The sequence below is a fragment of the Nilaparvata lugens genome, chromosome 5 (genome assembly GCF_014356525.2).
Source record: "Nilaparvata lugens isolate BPH chromosome 5, ASM1435652v1, whole genome shotgun sequence".
NCBI lineage: Eukaryota > Metazoa > Arthropoda > Insecta > Hemiptera > Delphacidae > Nilaparvata > Nilaparvata lugens.
Window position 1 is genome coordinate 66,852,447 of NC_052508.1, and position 22,628 is coordinate 66,875,074.

The 22,628-nt window shown below is 34.3% G+C and overlaps 1 protein-coding gene across 1 annotated transcript in view; it reads left to right on the plus strand.

Annotated features, from left to right (window-relative positions):
• Positions 1-1,958: 1,958 nt before the first annotated feature.
• Positions 1,959-22,628, plus strand: part of LOC111049558 — a gene marked incomplete at its 3' end in the record, with an annotated part of 47,016 nt that continues 26,346 nt past the window's right edge. Inside the window, 1 exon segment of the mRNA XM_039429120.1 lies at positions 1,959-2,067. Within this exon segment, the coding sequence (XP_039285054.1) occupies positions 1,998-2,067 (70 nt within the window).

Consider the following 22,628-nt stretch of genomic DNA (forward strand, 5'->3'; position numbering starts at 1 on the left):
AATAAATCTTGCCAAACTTCACTCAAAGTTATTCATATTGATAAGATGAATGGATTCAGTGTATCAATAAAATATCAAGAATCTGAACAAACTGGTTTGAATCCTAAATTCAAACTGAATTCTCAATTTATGTCAACGAACTGATAAACAAGAAAGTGACAGTCGATAGCGATTAGTTGCCTCTCTCTCAAGATACTCTCAAGAAGAAAAATTATTGACAACGTTATGGGTGAAAGATACATGTTCTCCCCAAAAGAAACATAACTCTGATATATTGGCAGTGTTTTTCATTCCAAGATGGATGAATAATACACGCATTTTTGTTAAAAAGCAAAGTTATCCTCATAAATTGGCAGTGCTGTCGTGAATAGGATCAACCAGATAACGGGAAAAAGATGGTGCATTTAGAAGTGGAGGAACGGAAAAAATGTTCACATTGAAAACAATAAAAGAAAGCAATAACATTGATCAGGTCGTCGAGTTTTGGTACGTTGCTATATTTGCAAACTTTGAACAAAGATAGAGCGACTTTTTGAGTGGCCCGAATGGCATCTGAACAAGGATAGGGCGATTTAGAGTGGCCCGCTGAATAAGAATTGCGAATAAAGTATGACTAACGGCGAAAAAGAATGGAAAAAATAGCATCGGCAGAATGGTAGGATAACGGTCTGTGATTGATATTACGGCAAGTTGTAAAGCTCATTCGAATCGGATCACAAATCTAAAAAAGAATCAAAACAAAAGATGAAATCCGCCTTGATAGAGGAGTATACTCGGTTCCTCTTTTGTGAATCTTTTTGTTACCCTTGGTCTCATTTTTGCTAATTAGTTTTCGCATATTCCATTCCTTCACTTATCCTACCAGCATCCTTCCTCCCTATTCTTTCTAAATTGATCCACTGAAAAGAGTTGCAACCTCATGCTGTGAAATACATAATGATAATTAGAATGTGAACACAATGTGCCAATCAAATTTATCAACTTTTCCACCCTTCTTTATATGAGGCCCACGTTATAATATAGTGAGGTCCACGTTATAATGACAGTATTTGATGAACTTTGGTTTTGCTATCCTTGTCTATCATTCGACAAAGTCGGTGGTACTATCCTTTTCATGTCCACAACGATGCCAATTATGTTTTTGACAGTGTAGAAATATAATTAATCAATGCAGAGAATCGGCATCGCTATTCTTCTATCTTCATCCACTGTCATTATAACGTGGACCTCAATATAGCAGTGTTTGATTAGCAAGGATATTGCTATCCTTGTCCATCATTCAACAAAGCTGATAGCGCTATCTCTTTCCCGCTTTGCTCTGTTGCTAGATAGTCTTTTAACAATGTAGAATTGATCAAACAATTAATTAATCAACAAAATATTTCATCTTAATTATGTAATTATTGAAAAATATAGGATTTGTCCTATAGAAGCAATGGAAAGGCCTATGGGATCAATCATTATTACAAAGATTGTGTTGGGCTGAGGAAATGATAAGTGTAGGCTGCTAGATGGCAGTGTTTGATTAGCAATGGTATTGCTATCCTTGTCCATCATTCAACAAAGCGGATAGCGCTATCTCTTTCTCGCTTTGCTCTGTTGCCAGATCGTACTCTAACAATGTAGAATTGATGATTAATTAACAAAATATTTCATCTTAATCATGTAATTATTGAAAAATATAATTTCTTGCTTGATAAAATATAATTGATTATTTTAAACGGGGATGAACAGTTAATATTACATCAATAAACCTGTATCAGCCACCGGCTGTAGAAGGCATTGAAAAGACAGAGGATCGGCAAGGTTGTTCTCCTACATTTCTCCACTGCCGGTCCTCACTATAGTATTAAATACTACAGTATATTATACTAACCATGTCCTATAAATTTTCTTACACTATTATTCTAGTGTATCTTTTATTTCCTGAATAATCATATTTTTGTAATTTTCAGATAAACCAGAGGAGTCCATATTCAGAAGCAAAATGGAGAACAATGGGCAGCAGGTCTGGTGTCGACATGCTGTTCAATAACTACAGAAGAGGAATCCAAAACAGTATTACTGGTGAGTAGATAATATAACGAATTTGTTGTCATTGCCTCCAGAAAAGTTTAAAATACTACAAGCAGGAAATTTCATATATATGAAAATTTCACAATGAAAATTTCTCATTGGAAAATGTTGCTCAATATTCATATATTTCACTTCGGATGACGTAGCCGTCATATCTCCCAATATTCAATCAACGATAAGCTGGTGTGATATGGATAGATTGATTGATATCAGGAGATACGTCAACTAATAAATATACTAGTCCAGTCAATATAGACATAAAAAAGGGGTGTGCTTACAATTTATATTGTAGTTCTGATTTTTCAATATGTTTTCAAGATTTTTCAAATTTGGGTACATTAGAGAAGTCCAGAACCAATTTCTTCATGCAAAATTTCCTTGTGCTGAATACAGAGTGGCCCAAAAAACTCGTATTTTCGGATCATTCTCCAGTTTTCAGCTATTTCTGCCAAATCTCGTAATCGGACAGAAAAATTTGCTCTTGCCTTTTTTTTAGATTTAACAATTCTCAATAAAATGAGATCAATCGGAACTCTCTATCTCCAATGAGTACTGACTTAAGATTTTTCAAAAATGAGTGAAATTTGAAGGAAAAATCAATTTTGATGAATTTCAGTTTTTGATCAACAATATCTTCCGATTGTCAACATTTAGATGTATAATTATATATGTCATTTGATGTATCCCTCTGAGCGTATTTTTGTGCTCTACAATCTGAGATCAGGGAGAGCGCTCTATCTCAAATAGATTTCCAGGTACAACAATGCTCTTTGTATTGTGAAAAACACCTCATTTTCAGCTTCAACCATCATCACCAACTACATTGTCCTCACATTGATATTTCGCACAATGACAAAAGTTCATGAGATCATGTTCTATAAGAATCACCGTTAGATGCACTTCATTTCAGTATTTCCTAGTGGAGAGGCGCGCTTAAGGACACCTCAAGGATCAAAATTTTAAACACTTATTACTTTTGACGCAATGCTCAGATTTCATCGTACTTCATTCTTCTCGGCTCGTCAAGGCGGTCCAAAATCATGCATCATAAGTCAAATTCGGTCGAAAAATGAAAAATTTATTGTTGAGTGTACTAACTTAAGCCCATATTCCAATACTCAAAAAATGGCGAATTTCTTCTTCTTCTTCTTCTTCTTTTTCTTCTTCTCTTTTTCTTCCTCTCCTTCTTCCTCTTCTTCTTCATCTTCTTCCTCTTCTTCTTCTTCTTCCTCCTCTTCTTCTTCTTCTTTTTCTTTTTCTTCTTCTTCTTCTTCTTCTTCTTCTTCTTTTCTTCTTCTTCTTCTTCTTCTTCTTCTTCTCCTTCTTCTTCCTCCATCCTTCTTTAACCCCGATTGTTTCTTCTCGACCAATATTCGTGAGTCGACGTGTAGGGTCCTGGAAAGTCTCTAAATCACACCCCATGTGTTAAATAGGCGCCCACCTATTACTTCAATCGGCCAGCCGAACATTTTTCTTCCACACACACACTCAAAACTCTACGATATGATGGATTGCGCACGCGCACTATTGAATTAACGACTTCTAGCCATACGGAAGTGACCCGAATTCTCTTCCACCCGAAGTTGACTTATAGAGGAAGCAATGAATCAAAATACGACTATATTATTGTGGTGGCAGTGGCTCTCTCCAAACGCCAGCAGTGAGAAGAAAGTAATATTGAGAGGCAGGGAAATGCAGTAAACGGCGGTGGTAGTTCTTTCCTGGCCATTCACAAAATAGTAATCCTTATTTATTAATGACTTTCTCAGAGGCCATTCTCATCCGCCTGAGGAACTCATAAAGGAAAAAGAATGAGAAGAATGTAGAGATTAAGGCCCGGTTGCACAAAAGCCGGTTAAATTTTAACCGTAATTAATTCCACGAGAACCAATTAGAAAAGGCGTTTTTGAAGATGGCTTCTTTGATTGGTTCTTGTGGAATTAATCACGATTAAAATTTAACCGGCTTTTGTGCAACCGGCACTAAGTGTCGATTGCACAGTGGAATTAAATTGAAATTAAGATTTATTCACAACACTGACATGTTTTACAAATATTTTTACAATGCAATTATTATAAAGAAACAGTATCATGATTGAAAAAAGGACAGAACCTCAGTAGCTTAACAGCTGTGGTTGAAGTTCTACACTATTGTTATTGTACATGATAATATGAACAAGACAGTCACTTGATGTTGATAACTAAAAAAAAAGAATAAGTATTTATCAATTTCATACAAACAGAAATAGAGCAAAAACAGTGGTGTCAAAATTTCATTTTAAACTGAATTGAATACATAATATGTAATAATATTAATTAATATTAATATTAACTTAATATCATTAAGTCTCGTTTGATATATTTATTGTTCCATTTGGTGCCATTTGCGCAGTGTCAAATTTCATTTTTAACAAGTCTTGTTTGTTGAAATGGTTAATTTGTGGCCGGTTTCCGAGCTCGGGATTTAGCTAAGTTCTAGACTTTGAACAGCTGGAATCAGAAAATTGGCTTTCCAAAACGGGGCGTAGTCACAGTTTTCATGATAATCTTTATTTTCTCATTTCTATAATACTGGAAACGTTTTTCCTTGGCAAAATGAAACATTCCTAAATAATTCAGAATAGCTGAAACTTTACACTATTTCCTCTTTATTCTATATTATGGGTTCAATTTTCTAGTTTTTCGAAATTTAATTTAAACGTGGACTGCGACTACGCCCCATTTCGGAAAGCCATGTTTCTGACTCCAGCTGTTTAAAGTCTAGAACTTAGCTAAATCCCGAGCTCGGAAACCGGCCCTTAGAGTTTAAGCCACCAGCTGATTCAATTTAGTGTGAGAGAGTGATAGCATAGAGAAACAATAGCATTAGTGGATATCCCATGGTATAGGGCGTTTATGTCGCAACTTTTACTGTTATCTCAAGCTGATAGTCCACGTAGTTCTTTCCTGTGAAGCTTTATGACACTGGTAGTCTCTCATATTGTGCTGTTCATACACGTTTACCCGGTCAAAACAGTAAAAATCGATAATAATCGACAGTAATCGGCTTGAGATAACAGTAAAAGTTGCGACACAAACGCCCTATACCATGGGATATCTACTTACGCTATTGTTTCTCTATGGTGATAGTGTGAGAAAAAAAAAACATAAAAATATAAGCGGTAGACTCCTTGGTCACGTGACAGGTGATAATAATGAATGGTCGGTACTTGCCCCTAAGTAAAAGGCATGTGCGGTGTGTATGTGTTAGTGTGTGTTGTGGGTGTGTATTGGTGTGTGCATACAAAACAATTGAATGCATTCAAATGAGAACAAGTTGGAAGTGTGTGTGTAGGCCTACTGTTACATATATATGTCTTGAAAGAGTTCCACATTTCAATACTGTGAGACTGTGAGTTCCGAGTCTATAGTGAGGTCCACGTTATGATGGCAGTGGAGAAAGATAGGAGATCAACATTGCCGATCATCTGTCTTGTCAATGCCTTCTATAGACGGTAGCTGATACAGGTTTATTGATGTAATATTAACGGTTCATTCTCGTTTAAAATAATCATTTATATTCTATTAAGCAAGAAATTATATTCTTCAATAACTTCATAATGAATTTTCATAAGTAGGATGAGATATTTTGTTAATAAATTATTAATTCTGCATTTTTGAAAGACGATCTAGCAACTGATCAAAGCGAGAAAGAGACAGCGCTATCCGCTTTGTTGAATGATAGACAAGGATAGCAATACCATTGCTAATCGAACACTGCCATTATAACGTGGACCTCACTATAGTAGACCAATCATAACGATTGACATTTCAAATTACAGTAGAGCTTAAACTTTACAATTCTAATATGTATGATGCTTATAGAGGAAACACTTTTTACACTTAACATTATCAATATTGACAAGATCTATTAGAAAGGTGTATAACGTTAACAATAATAGAGCTCAGGATCTAGAAGCCGCTTGGTATTATCCCAGGAAAGAATAATTACTGTAGTTATCCTTAGTCATCCCTTGTTGTTTGAGTTGAATAAAACCAAATAACTTTAACTAAATATCTTCTCTATCTTGATGTAAGGATTAATTTATCATCATTTTTTGTTGATGCTGTGCTTGAGAAAGGTAGTCCAAGTGATATTTTATTAAGCAAGAACTTATATTTTTCAATACTTTCATAATGAATTTTATTTATTTATTTTTTATTTTATTTCATTTATTTTTTGATTCAATCACAAATCATATGAATATGATCGGGATAGGACAACAGGCATAGCCCAAAACTATTCTGTTCCCAAATTCTGATAAATAATAAAATGTCCGAAAAAATAGGTTATGTTCTTACTGAGGAAAGTTAAAGTTCAAAGTTCTGTCCAAAAATATAAATGAGCTAAAATTTTTGAATTTAGAATGATTAAAATACCAAATTATAGTCGAATATTGCACTTAATATCACCGCACTTTGAATAAATTAACTTATTTCAGAAAATTTTGAAGCCAAAAATATACACACAACTTTCCACTAGGCACAGCTATTACCACAGAATCAAGATGAAATATCTTGTTAATTATTAATTCCACATTTTGTGTAGTTGAGAAGTTGATATTGTGGTAATTATTCATATTGAATGAAAAAGACTAAGAAATTGTCAAAAAACCACTGATTTATTGAAAATTAGAAAGACCGGTTTCGGTTATTACACCATTGTCAATCTCTGATAAACATCACTCGTTTCAAATTTTATCAGAGATTGACAATGGTGTAATAACCGAAACCGGTCTTTCTAATTTTCAATAAATCAGTGGTTTTTTGACAATTTCTTAGTCTTTTTCATTCAATTCCACATTGTTGAAAGACCATCTGGCAACAGAGCAAAGCGAGAAAGAGATAGGGCTATCCGCTTTGTTGAATGATAGACAAGGATAACAATATTATTGCTAATCAAATACTGCCATTATAACGTGGACCTCACTATAGTAAATAGTCCACACCTATATAGATTACTATCTTCGTCTGCATCCAACGCATTCAGCTGATTTTCTGAGTTTGAGATCTCCACAAAGTAGAAGGATTATACTATCTTCTATCTTCTCTGTCTTGTATCTGTATCTTCTATCTTCTCTTCTCTATTTTCTCTGCGAGATCTCTGCGTGGCGCCTCTAAACCGAATATTTCAGTTGTAGCCTACAGTTGCAAGCCAGCTGCTGCTGTGATTTGTATGCACCTCAGTCTCGGAATTCTGCCTCACTCCTTAGAGGCCTTACACCGCACTTCCTCATTCATTCATACACTTTGTTTAGGCCATTAGACTGATGGATTTCCCACAAAAAATAAGTGTGGGCTGTTTTGTCTGAGAGGAGCTCGAACTAAGTAGCTCCACTTTCAACAAGCAGGTTGTTGAACTCTTGTACTGAAGAGGCAATAGTGTTTGTTCACAATATCATGATTGTCTTTTTTTTCTTTAGGGCTATCAATGTAATTATAAATAATAAATTAAATTATCAATATATATCCTTATTTATTTATATCAATATCATGTATACGATCATCCTGTACTTAACAAGCTAGCGCCCATTCATCGATTTATTGATAATATCATATATTCTAGCAGGTAACCCGTGCTCCGCAAGGATCTATTTTAAAACTTGACAAACTGAAAACTTGACGTGATGAAATCTTGAAGAATTGAAAATAGGTCTATAACCATCCTCGATGGTTAATCCTATTATATTAAGCGAGCAATTTCTGTATATATCTGGTTATTCTTATATCTGGTTATTTTTATATATGGTTATTTTTATATCTGGTTATTTTTATATATGGCTATTTTAATATCTAGTTATTTATGTTTTACGGATCTCGAAAACGGCTATAATGATTTTCACGAAATTTTGAACATAGTAGGTTTATGATATAAAGATTCGATTGCACTAGGTCTCATTCTTTGGAAAACTCGCTGAACGACATTAAAAGGATAATTCATCCTTGGAAAACAGACGATAATTTCGTCGTCTCTCACGCAACAGAAGATGCGTGTGCCTGTGTGGATCAGCGAGAAATTTTATCTAGCTAGACAATTCAATCGATTTGATCAAGATAATCTGATTTGTTGATATGACATGATAATCCTCCTAAACTAGAGTATATCATAATTTTCAAAGTTGATCATTATTTGACAATTTCAAGTGATTAATCCAAGTGAGTGTTATTTAATTTGGTATGTATATAATCTAAATTATAATTTTTTTTTGTTTTCAAATGTTTGAACAGAAAATTGAACTTGAATTCAAGTGTATGGAACATAACCTACTTTCTGGACTATCTTTTAAGGATAGTGTATAAATCAAAATTCGGGAAAGAAACAGTTTTGTGCTGTGCTGTTAGTACTTCCCCAATCATTTTGAAGAATTGTGTTTGGTTTATCAAAAGTCAATAAATAACGAGCGAAGCTTGGTGCCCCGATATTAAAGAATTTATATGCAAAATTTCAAGTTAATCAGTCCAGTAGTTCAGACGTGATGATGCGTCAAACATCATTTTCTCATACCGAACGTGTATAAGCCAGCTCTTTCCATTATTATAGCATAGATGGAGAGAGAATTTATTGTCAAAGTTGAACCTGTTAGAGATCTTCTTCTCTAAGTGCCTATCCGTTCCGGATGTTGGCTATCAGCATGGCTATCTTGATTTTGTTGGTTGCGATTCGGAAGAGTTCTACTGATGTTTTACCGAACCACTTCCTCAGATTCGCCAACCAAGATATTCTTCTTCGACCCGGTTTTCTCTTGCTGTTTATCTTGCCTTGAAGGATCTCTTGGAGTAGCCCGTACCTCTCTGTGTTCCTCATTATATGTCCGAGGTATTGGAGTTTCCGGCATTTTATGGTGTTTACCAACTCTGCTCCCTTTCTCATGCGCTGTAGTACTTCTGCGTTCGTGACTTTTTGTGTCCAAGATATCCTTAAAATTCTTCTGTAAAGCCATAGTTCAAATGCTTCGAGTCTTCTGGTGATTTCTTTGTTCAGAGTCCAGGTTTCCACACCATACAGCAAAACAGAGAAAATGTAGCAACGCATGAGTCGGAGCTTCATTTCTAAAGACAAATTGTGGGATTTGAAGAGTGAGCTCATTTTAACAAACACTGAACGGGCTTTTTCGATGCGACACCGGATTTCTTGAGAGTTATCCCACTTCTCATTAATAATTGTTCCTAGATAATTGTACTGCTTCACTCTTTCTACCCTAACTTGATCGATGTAAAGGCTGGCTCCAGCAATGTTCTCTTTACTCACTATCAGAAGTTTTGTTTTCTTTGTGTTTATTTCTAAACCATACTGTGAGCTTATTCTTGTTATACTGTCCATCAACAGTTGTAATCCTTCAAGACTATCTGCAAACATGATGGTATCGTCCGCATATCGTATATTATTCAAATTTGCACCATTTATCATGATTCCTTCTTCCATCTCACTGAGTGCTTCTCGAAAAATAAACTCAGAGTACAAATTAAACAAAATAGGAGACAAAACACAACCCTGACGCACTCCTCTCAATATTTTCACTTCATCAGTGTGGCTTCCATCAACTCTCAAAACTGCTGTCTGATTCCAGTACAAGTTTGCGATTATATTCAAGTCTTTGTTATTCATTCCTATTGCCTTGAGTATGTCAATCATTTTAACATGTTGAACCCTGTCAAAAGCCTTCTCATAATCAACTGTTAGAGATAGCATCCATATAATGTAAGTTATATCCAGAAAGTATGCAATGAACCAAAGTATAGTCAAATTTCATTTTATAATCTCTGGCTATATCTGATAGGTAACATCAATTTATCATCGAAATTTGGGGGAGAAATGGAACAGGCTCAGCCTAGTTTTTCCACCATGGTCATAAGTATATTAAGATTATAGTGTTCTGTACAATGAATGAATAATATAGGTTGATTTGTGAGTGTAGTGTATTTTGTTCTAGCTGATGTAAACAATAAAATTTTATTTGATTTGAAACTTTATTTCATATTTTACCAAAGAATAACCAATCTATTTGGCTATTCTCTGATACCAGAGAATATATTCTACCCATGGAGTATAGAATGTATCGGAATATTCTTCATTCATTTATACAATAAATTTTCGAAATGAGAGGTAGAGTGAAAATAAGGTAACCTTGTGCAATTCCTCTCCCTAATTAGATAAGGTTACACATAGTCCGAAAAATGTCAAGTCTTGTAGTTGTTCACTTCACAAAATCTTTAGTCCTCAATTATTTTCACAAAGTAGATTTAAAAATTTTGCTTAAAAACCAAACATAGAAGAAATATTTCATATTATTATCACTAAAATTGGAAATATCCACATATTAAAGAAATAATTTTGCAGGACCAAAATACAAACTTAATAAGTTATTTATGTTAGCCTACTGGATGTGAATCGGCAACTGTTAGATTAATCAGAGAATTTGGTGTTGGAAAATTGTAATGAATCATCCTCAAAATATGTAATAAATGAACAACGTAGAATAATATCTTGAATAATTGAATTTCTAGAAAACTCTTTGATTCTGGAGATATAACTCTATGTTGTATGAAACAGGACAACTCAATCCATAGCACCTATCTTAGCTTTGGAAACACACCATCTGTTCAGTCTGTCATGCACAACTCAATGAGATTAGCATAATATCCATGCTAGTATTTGCGTGAACAAATATTTCCATAATGTTGAAGAGATTTTGTAATCTTCGACATAAAGCTGAAAAAATGGAAATACATGTCGCATACGATATACGACTGACTTTGAACAGAAATGATCCAATAACTTTCTACACGGAGTTTTCGTACATCGTAAATCGGTTCAGGACATTTGACAGAATACAACGTGTGAGCTGTGACTTTAGTTTAATAATGATGAAAGATTAAAGGATTGTGAGCTTTGAGACAATTTTTATACGTTGACAAACTCTTTTTCTACTTCATCTTCTTCTTCTTCTTCTTCCTTTTCTTCTTCTTCTTCTTCTTCTTCTCTTCTTCTTCTTCTTCTTCTTCTTCTTCTTCTTCTTCTTCTTCTTCTCCTTTCTTCTTTATCCTCGATTGTTCCTTCTCGACCAATAATAGGCTATTCGTGAATCCCGAGCTCAGAAGCGGCCCATAATGAATATTGGTACTTGTAAAGTATCCATAGAATGAATTCCACCTTCTTCTTTTTCTCTTATTCTTTCTCTCATCTTCTTCTCATTTCTTCTTCTTCTTCTTCTTCTTCTTCTTCCTCTTCTTCTGGAATGTACTTGATATTCAAATATGGGTTTCATTTCATTTCGATCACTCTCCATCTTTCTCAATAATAATATATTGAGCTCATTCATAAGATGATTCTAAGTTTGTCATCAATTATATTTAAAATACCTAAAACACTTATTGACATGGGCTACTTTTAAATTAATAAATCAAATTAAATCTTATAGCACTTTTAAAGTTTTTTAAGATGAAGGGTGCTATAAGATTTATTTTGTTTTATTAAAATACCAATTATCTTTGTCGTGTCGTCGTGGTGTATAAAATCCACTTTATGAAATGGTGGTATAATTTTTGTTGTATATAGGTGAACTTGTCGTGTATAAGTTCACAGTAGTTGTGTAAGAGAACCCGAGTTCGAATCTCGACCAGGGCAAAAGTTTTTGACCACAACACAATCACATAGATACCGCCTCCCCGTCTTTCGGATAAGTCGATAAGACGATGATAAGTCGTCGGTCCCGTCTACCTAAAAAGTAGTTGTCATCTCTCAACATCATCCCTCTCACTTATTACCCACGCACAAGCCTAAAAGCATATGTGGGCATCACCCCCAAATAAAAAAAAACTCATGGAAAGCAACTTGGCATCTACCAAATTGGCAAAATGTCTTAGTATTTTTCAGTGTTCTAGCTGGAATTTGGCATATCAGAAAAAAGAGTAGAATCTGTTATTGCTTGTGCCGTTAGAATATAAACTCATTGATGCAATCATCTCAAATTAGCATTCATTCTCAGCTTTTAAGCCAAATTCAGCTGGCCCCCTCTTAGCAGATCATAGTAATTTGCCCGAGATTGGAGTGTTATCAGTTTTCGAGTCAGGTTTTCTCAGTTTCAACACAGAGAACAGTAGTTGCTGATATGGCCTACTGGACCTATTAGAAAGATCAACTAATAGGCCTAATGCACTGGACAAGTTTCTTAAATTATGGCTTCTGGACATTCTTGCTCACAAATTGGAGAATCGGGAGATCTGGAGAAGAAGAGGCTAGAGGGAGAGAGCGAGAGAGCCTCTGTCTTCCTCCCATTCTCCTGCTAGGCCTGAAGTTAAACACTATATTCCTCTCTTTCTCACTCGTATCTTTTTTCATCTTCTCGAATCTTGTTTCTCATTCGTTTTTTAGGCGTAGGCGACTGCGATCGATTGATATTGGAGGCTTTCTTTCTACTATTCAATTATAATAACGGCACCCAAGTGTTTACAAGTGATGTTATCATCATTAAGAAACTTGTTCTCGAAAAAAACTTCAACCATAGCCACCCGAAGAGGATCCAAATTAAATTATGAATAGGCCCAGTTCTTAGCCTCATAGTGTAAATCTATTTCATGTTAGGCTTATCGATATTAGATTCAAACAACAGTGTTAGTACAATCGATTGGTTTTAGGCTATAAATGTAACATTTTTTCACCCTTCTAAGAGGCATGGAAGAATAATAATGTCGGAGCCAATATTAAGTTAGCTGATCGTTCAAACTCAAGTGAGAATTATTCTTTTTTACTCTAGTTATTTGTTACTAGATCTGTAGAATATTACGAAGTCTGCCTTTTTTATTAAAATGCAGAATTGATATTTGCAAGATATATCGGAGTGTGTTCATTTCATCTGACCTTTAAAGTCCCAACCATTATCAAACACTATAAATTTGAGGAACTCAATGTTATGAGCTGAACAGGCTGTTATCATTCTCTCAAATAATATTCAATAATAATTCAATTATTCTAAAAACACACAAAATCCAAAAACAGTGCATTCAAAATATACAGGGTCTGTATAATAAGTAACCGGACTGACCTCAGGAAATTTTTATTGGCAAAATATGTACAATTTTCAATGTAGCCCCTATAGGAGTCGATACTGTTCACAGAACCACTAGTACAGGGTCTGTATAATAAGTAACCAATGTAGTACTGGTTGTTTAAAGTTTGGCCGGGTAGCACGAACTCTTTGTGAACGGCCAGTACTAGAGAGAGGTGCTCCGTCGACTAACCGCCCAGGTTCATCGAGTCCGTCCGGGGATTGCCGACTCGTGGATCCTCCATCACGATAATGCTCCGTCGTACACCTGCCTGCTCGTCACCGAGCAGTTGGCCAAACAGTCGAGGGTAACGTTGCCACATCCTCCTTACAGCTCGGATATGGCACCACCGGACTTCTTTTTGTTCCCCAAGATCAAGAGACAACTTAAGGGGACGCGGTTCGGGACTCTGGAAAACGTTCAACGTGCTACGACGAGGGCTCTAGACAGCATAGAGGTTGCCGACTTCCAGGGAGCGTTCAGGGATTTGAAATTCCGGTATCAGCGTGTTATCGACTCCAATAGGGACTACATTAAAGATATCTAATGAAAAATTGTACATATTTTGCCAATAAATAAAAAATTTCCTGAGGTCAATCCGGTTACTTATTATACAGACCCTGTACTAGTGGTTCTGTGAACAGTAAACCTCACGCAGTTTTCTCATCCACAAGTACCTGGTTTCACCTGTTCACCGACTTCTTCAGACATCTGTGTAATCCATGCAATGAACCATAAATGAATGAATCACTTTTCAGCTGATTGATTATGAATCAATAGTCTGATTAATCCCAACGTTAGTAGACAACGTTCTGTCTACTAACTTTGGATTAATCCTATCTTCATAGTACATATCGGAGTATAGAGGAAATTCCTTTTCCTTGCACATCATCCTTAAAATACAAAATTTCAAAAAAAAATCCTTGTGTACACATTGACGCGCAGTTGGAAAAGGAATATTCCTGCCAAATCTCATAGAATTCTATCACCGCCTTTGACTGTAAATGCATTACAAACAGACAGACGAAAGAAAATCCGAGTTAAAACATAGACCTTAATGCGTTCAGTTAAAAATGTCTAAAATGGATGTAGTTCACCATACCAAATGGACAATAATAATATTATTGCAAACTCTACAATCCTTCTGTTCTCTTTATCTCTTCCCTTCTCTTTATCTCTTCCATGTTTCTACGCTCTCGATCGTTTATCTTGCACTCACTTTTGTCTGAGCTTCAATGGAAACTGATTGATCCATTCAAGCATGAAATCTCGATCTACGATCAACAACTCTTTCCCAAATAATATTTGAAAAATCCATGAATTTTTTATTCATAAACTCTCCAATGTTGTAAACGTTGTTGTTGCTTTACAACATTTCAATTTACAGTCTTTACAGTCTTTACAAATCTTCAATTTACAGTCTTCTCAATGTGGGAGTTCACTCGCACTATATCTACTCAATAATGATAGAGCTCTCTACAGAACAAATCTCAATTTCCTAGGAGTTACTAAGTGCGCTACCAAGTTCAATGGAACATTTGTTTCTCCTCTGAATACTTCCTCCACTTGATCTACTCTTTATTCTGACTTCCATTTCATCCCTAGTCAAAACACTCGATCGTCGGATTAGATTCGACTCTCCAGCTTCCTTGTTTATTTACGTCTGGAATGAGATCCCTTCATGCCTGGATGCAAACCGCAGTAGAGATCATGGAGTGATGGAGAGCCGGCCGGCTCTTTTCTCATTCTAGTAAGACTCTGTGTTATTCTGGCTTAAAAGCAACAACAACGTTTACAATTTATGGCTCTTCTGCTTTAGTCGAATGTAAATTTATTGTGGATATTGTTGTGGATTTCTTCACAGCTACACTTTGATCTTCATCCGTTCAAATTTGTAAGTAGAGTCACAAGAAGGAAATACTTGGGTATGGGAGAAATTCTTTTGAGGAAGTATAGAGTTGATCTTAACTCCGAGGTATACAGAGAGGAGAGATTACATTTACAAAAGGAGAGCACCTTTTCTTGGCTGAATAAGAACGAGGTAGTTTTAAAATCTAATTCTAATTGTAGGTAGAGTCACAAGAAGGAAATACTTGGGTATGGGAGAAACTCTTTTGAGGAAGTATAGAGTTGTTGTTAACTCCGAGGTATACAGAGAGGAGAGATTACATTTACAAAAGGAGAGCACCTTTTCTTGGCTGAATAAGAACGAGGTAGTTTTAAAATATAATTCAAATTGGAAATTGTATTCCTCAAGAAACGGAATAGAACAGTCAAACTAGATTTCGGACTATGTGGAACCTTATCTAAATTTGGGAGACTTGGGCTAGGCGCACACCAGTTAGTCAATACAAGAAAAGACATGATCAGACACGTTTAGTCACAATATATCACATAGCTGCTTGTGACGCAACTCACACTGATTAGTCATTGCAATTAGACATGTCTTCATAAGCAACTATGTGAAGTATTGTGACTAAACGTGACTAGTCTTGTCTTGACTAATCGGTGTACGCCCAGCCTAATATAACAAGGTTACCTTATTTTTTCTCTCCCTATCATTTTGATGATGTACTTATTGTATGAATCAATAAAGAGTAAATAATAAAGATAAATTAAAACATTTCCTTGTTCGAACAACTCAAGTAATTCATTGTTCGATTAATTTATAACGATTACCCGCACCTGATAAAAAAGATAAGCATTAAAAAAATTGATATCTCATGCATTTGGAAACCTATTAGAACAAAAATAATGAGAACAGAAAGTCATTTAATTCGAAAGAACCAGTTTAGGTCTGTCAGCTTCATTTATTTATTTATTTATTTATTAGATGGAGTGAACAATACAATAGTCGGAAAAGAAAAAACAGGCTATTGCCCAAAACTTCTTCAATTTCCTGATTTTGTCACAAATCGTCCAAATATTATGTAGGTTATGTTCACTTCAATTGCAACACCAAATCTTCAATCTGAAACTATGAATCAGGATAAAACAAAGAATTTCAAATTTAGATAAATTTGATAATGAAACTTCCATTAAAACAAAAACCAAACTTCAAACGTCAGAGGTTGTGTTTTAACAAATTATCAGTGTATCACATCTAATCATCAAGTACATGTACTGTACTTGTTATGACACCCCACAGAGAGAAAGAGAGAGAGAGAGAGAGAGAGAGAGAGAGAGAGATTGCTTCAACAACCATCAATAATGGACCAACTACTGTGCCTTGAATAGGGGTGCTTTAACAAACAAGTGAGGGTTTCTTGACTTTATGAGCTGAATAATTTGCCAACAGAACAGTAGATTAACATTAATTAACTCTATGTTCAACATCTAGTTGTACAAACGTGACATTTTTCCGAAGAACGTGACATTTTTAACGGAAAAACGTGACATTTTTACCGAAAAACGTGAAATTTTTTCCGACAAGCTCACTTGTTTATTGTAGTACCTACACCGACTAGTGCTGTGGTTGCAATGCGTCATAAAAAAATGAAAGTATTTTGAATGAAAGTATTTTTCAATTTTATTTAGTCAGCAAAGACGGATTACCTTTAGGCCTATGTTCTCAACAATGTTGGGCACGCTACTATTATTCATTGATAGTTTTTGATGGTGATTGTACAGAAAAAATTATTTTAAATTTAAGAATCCAGTTGTAATTGATTGAATTATCTTAGTTTTAAGAAAAATCACCAAATTTACTACCTCAACCAAAACAAACTTCGTTAATTCTCCTGATCTATCTCCATTCAGAGAGCTTCCTGCCCTACCGACTCGTCTGAAACCGCCTGAAAAAACGCTTCGTGTGGATTGACCTCAATGCAGAGTGCTGAGTTTTGAGGATATAGTGCCATTCACGTTATAAAGAGAGTGGAAATTAGGGGACTAGGTTGCCGACTCACTGACTTCTATATTGGATAGCTGTGATTCGAGCAATTCTGGTTTATCTGATGTAATAATAGTCGATTGCTGATTCTTGTTCATAATGATCAAATTTTATGAGATTAATATAATTATGAGATTAATTTAATATATTTTTTATATATATATATATATATATATATATATATATATATAATATATATATATATATATATATATATAATATATATATATATTGTTCTTCAAGAAAATAAAATATATTCTCTCATCAATTCATGCTGAATTTACATAATTGAGATGAAAATATTTTGGTAGATCATTATGATTCTTGTTCATATTGATAAACTTTATCTAAAATATACTAGTAGTTCTGTGAACAGTAGACCTCGCGCGCTCAGTGAGTTACATTGACCTGTTGTTATGTTTTCTCAAAAATTAATAAATAATTTATCAATTTAAAATGTCTAGAAAAAATCCTAAATTAACATAGAGCTTTCTGTCCTATATCGTACCGTGACGTGTCGTCCGGGATGTGAGTGTGAGCGCTGTTATCAGGTCTGGCTGCAACTGTCTACAACGTTGATGGGAAGATACAATTTTCAAGATGTTCGATGTTTTTGAACGGGTAGAATTATAGTCAACTGTCTACTAACGTTAATAAAAAGATACATTTTCAAGATGTTCGATGTTTTTGAACGGGTAGTTGACCGAGCGAAGTGAGGTCTAAGATTCAAGTCGACGGTTTGGCATTTCTCTTAATGTTAAAATGTTTGAATGTTTATATGTTGCGCATTTACGGCGAAACGCGGTAATAGATTTTCATGAAATTTGACAGGTATGTTCCTTTTTAAATTGCGCGTCGACGTATATACAAGGTTTTTGGAAATTTTGCATTTCAAGGATAATATAAAAGGAAAAAGGAGCCTCCTTCATACGCCAATATTACCGTAAGAATCAGACTATAGAATTATTCATCATAAATCAGCTCTCTAGTGGACTATAATACACCCGTTCAAAAACATCGAACACTAGACAGCTGATTTATGATGAATAATTCTATTCTAAACATATAAACATTTAAACATTAAGAGAAATGCCAAACCGTCGACTTGAATCTTAGACCCTCACTTCGCTCGGTCAATTATTCTTCAAGAAAATATATTCTATCATTAATTAATAATAAATTTCTATATTGGAGAAATATCTTGGTAGATCATTATGATGTTTCAACGAACGTTTTGGCAACAGAGCGAAGGTAGAATAGGGTAGAGCTATCTGCGGTGTCTAATGCCAGACAAGGATAGTAAACGAATGTGCTGTCTTCATAACGTGAACCTCACTATCAAAATGTAGGTTCTGTTCTTTTGAGAAAGGACCTGAGTATCTCAACACCTCACTTCCTTATTTTTACACGGTAGTGTTTAGTGTTCTAAAATTGACTGAGAATTCCAATCCAATCGCTAGCAGAGCTTAGAGTTGAGGAATTTTGTAGTGTAGACGTTTAACTACAAACGGCTCGTTCAATATCACTCGTCAAGTTCACTGCTAGAGTGTCAGACACTTTTTTGATTGTCTCGCCTCCAAAAATACTGTGCGCATTTTTTGAGCGGCTATGAAAAGTAGAGAATCTCTCCACTTCAAATTTCTAAAAATCTAAATCTTCTCAATAGGTTTTGAAGAATCTAAATTTTGAAATCTACACTATGAAAATAATTAAAGCCGAAAATTTTGTGAAGTGAACAACTACAAGACTTCGTTTCATGTGTAACCTTTTGTAACCCCTAATGTGTAATCTATTTCGACCTATTTCGTTCTATGTGTAACCTTATCTGAATTTGGGAGAGGAATAGCACAAGGTTACCTTATTTTTCTCTCCCTATCATTTTTATGATGTACTTATCGTATCAATCAATAAAAGAATGAAGAATTGTTATCAACAATGGAAAAGACTCACATGATATGAGGGAATTACATGAATTGGAATACACATCGAGAAACGTTTCAAGTTCATTTGAGAAGCTGAACGGCTGGCTCTATCAGTTCTTATCAGTTTTAGGCCTATATCAACAACAATAAATTTCTATAGCCCGGTTGCACAAAAGCCGGTTAATTGTGATTAGTTTCAAGGTTTTTCGATAAGGAGGCTTCTCTGATTGGTTCTCGTGAAATGAATCATGATTTAAATTTATCCGTCTCTTGTGCAAACGGGCCTGATACTCAAGTATATCTTTCATGTCACCTATACAGCCTTCTTTTGAGTAGATTCACGTTATAAAATCAGTAAAAATGATAGGACAACAAGGTTGCCAATTTTCTGTTGCTACGTTATAAAATCGATGAAAATGTTAGGCCAACAAGGTTGCCAATTTTCTGTTGCTACCGCCTTCTAAGGTAGATATGCGAGTGATTCAAGTTATTCCGGTATATCTGATATCATATTATTTGATGATTCTTGTTGATAATCAATCACTCCATCTTAAGTATATTTTAATTCGTCAATGACACCAATTTTTTATGATCTAATTATATTTTTCATGATCTAATTATAATTTTTATATTTAATTGAGAATGAATATTTTTGTAGTTCATGTTTCCTCATGTTTCATACCTATGTTTCCTCATAGCATACAACGATTTTGCAGCAGTGCGTAGCTGAAAGAGGATACTACCATCTGCTTTGTCTTATTACAGAAAAGTATATCAAGCCAATAATCAGGTGATGACTTCATAACTTGAATTTCACTATAAATTAGTTGGATGGGTCTATGTATCCTGAGACTATAAGATATATGACCTCGATGTATTGGAGATACTAGTCTATAGAGATAAATTTTAATAACTTTTTGTGTAGTTGAGAAGTTGATATTGTGGTAATTATTCATATTGAATGAAAAAGACTGAGAAATTGTCAAAAACCACTGATTTTATTGATAATTAGAAAGACCGGTTTCGGTTATTACACCATTGTCAATCTCTGATAAAACCAGAGTGGATTTTGAAAATTTCTCAGTCTTTTTCATTCAAAATTTTAATAATTTTAACAGATTTGAAAAGTTCATACATTTCACGCTAGTGGAAATTATTGTCTCATTGAGGAACTCAGTCTACATTTGAAGAAAATGAATAAGTAACTCAATATTATGTGATAATTAACTCGGTTATCTCCCACCTGTCGGATTACATGTATATCACTGACATCTAAAAAGAAACGACATTTCCAATCTCTTCTACTCCAAGCTCAATCCACACCTTCGTAATTTATGTATAAATAAAAGCACTATTAGTGGTTTGTTAATTGAGTAATTAACATTTGCGTGAGAAGGAATTTCAGATTAATGTCTTTATCACTTTGATTTACTTTACTACGGGTAATCAGGTTACGTACATAATGTATACAGGCATACATTCTGAACTCTTTAGAATGTATCGAGAATACATTAATATCTATTCGACATTCCTTGACTACAGAATGTATACATTCAATAATTACTCTTTGGGTACGTGTAGTGAACTGGCAAGAATCTAAATAAATTATTAGACTTTTGTGGCAGGAAAGTCTAGTAAATTTGATAGCAATCGATTTTCTTATTATGAGGTCGATAAATTAATATCCAGGAATATTTATATCTAAAGCAACCTTTTACTGCCTTTGGAAGCAAACTATGTTATGATAATCTATTTGAATGTAATCTCTATACTAACAATGATAATCTATTTATTATTTATTTATTTTATACATTGATAGATACAATATAATTCTCAACTATGAATGATTGGGAAATGAACAACAGGCTTAAAACCCAAAACTGTTTCCTTCCCAAATTTAGATAGAAATTGTCTGAAAATAGGTTAATGCTATATTTATATATTCGAATGTAATCTCAATACATACTATATTCCAGAATATTATGTATCAACGATTTTTTTGTAATACTTTATCTTTATAATGATAGATAATTCACAGTGTACTGTGTTCAGGAAATATGTTTTTATCTCAAACCTCAAGTGTTTATGATGTATCACTGTACAATAATGTATGAACGTTCAAACTGGAAAGTGTTGATAATTTTTGGAGAATTGAATAAGAATATTCGAATCATGAATATTTCATATAACAGGAAAATATGTTAGTGGTCCGTTAAAACAATTTGATATACTTACTTCAGTTATTACACTATTATCAATCTGGAACACTTATTGAAAAGCTTATTAGTAAACTGAATGCTTGAACACTGAGCAGAAAAAAAATTATACTGGCGACGAAGCCGTGCGATTGGTCATTAGCTGTCGCCTGTCGACCAATCACGGCTGAGCTCTACTGCCATTGGCCGAGACAATACACGCCCAAGTATTCCAAATATGGTCATAAGAGCAGTTGAACAATCAATAAAGATAATGTTAAAATATTCATATTTTCCACCAAAAAGATATTCCGCGTTTAAAATAATAGTCTATTATGGAATAAAAATCAATGCTAGAGATGCATAATATTGGATGTGTTTATGGATCTTGACAAAACCAAATCTGATATGAATTTGCATTAATAAGCTAATTGAACCGTAATTATTTCATTGAAAATAAATATTAATGTTCAAGTCCTAGTGTATTTCTTATCATGAATTCTTGTAAGGTGATAAATAAAGTTCGAATAGAAATTGCATGTCTTGATACGGTAGAAAATGGAATGCCTAATGCCTATATCAAGCTTATTATTTCAGAGCCTATTATTGGCAGACAAGGAAATATTTTCCTTTGTTATATGTTGAAGATTTATGGATAGACTTTTATTTTGCAGATTTCAAATCCAGAAGTGTAGGCGTTATTTATATTCCCATTACACAATTAGAACCGCAAAAAGAGCGCTATTTGACAGTGCTATTCTAATTGGCTGAGATTTATTATCTTTCTGTTCTCTATCATCGGCTTGGATCAATTACATCACATCATTATAATCTATATATTGCATTCTTTAGATACGATAAGATACACTGGATAGAGTTGTAGACGATGAAATGAGATAAATTAGGGAGTGGGCAGTAACTAACTATAGTATCACTGAGATATTCAAATGAATATTATTGTTCTCAGTCATCAATTGTTATTAATATAGACTGTAATTAATTCATGATTGCGTCAATGATAGCTACAAGTAGCTTTCTCGAGGAAGTATGTTAATTTATCTTATGAGCCAATATCTCATAAATTGTACTCATATAATTTATCTCTGATTATACTATCTTATACTGCTTATACTAATACTCACATCTTTAGACAGTAGCCGAAAGAATATCTGGGCAGTTAAATAACTGTTGTTGAGAACTATTTTAGAACGTATTGGAGACTTCCCCAGAAACTCCTTCACTTTTGTTTTGTGAAAGGAAACTTCATATCAGCATATTCTGAGCTCAGGAGATGGAGTTGGTATTTTTGCAGGTTATAACTCTTTGCAGGTTGTCCTTTGATATATCACTTGATCATCTGCAAACCATGATGGATTGACAGAAAAATATTGTGTGTTAGTTGTACACCTAGGTTAATGTTTTGCTTCTACTTCCTACAAAGGTCGTCCGCAAAAATATT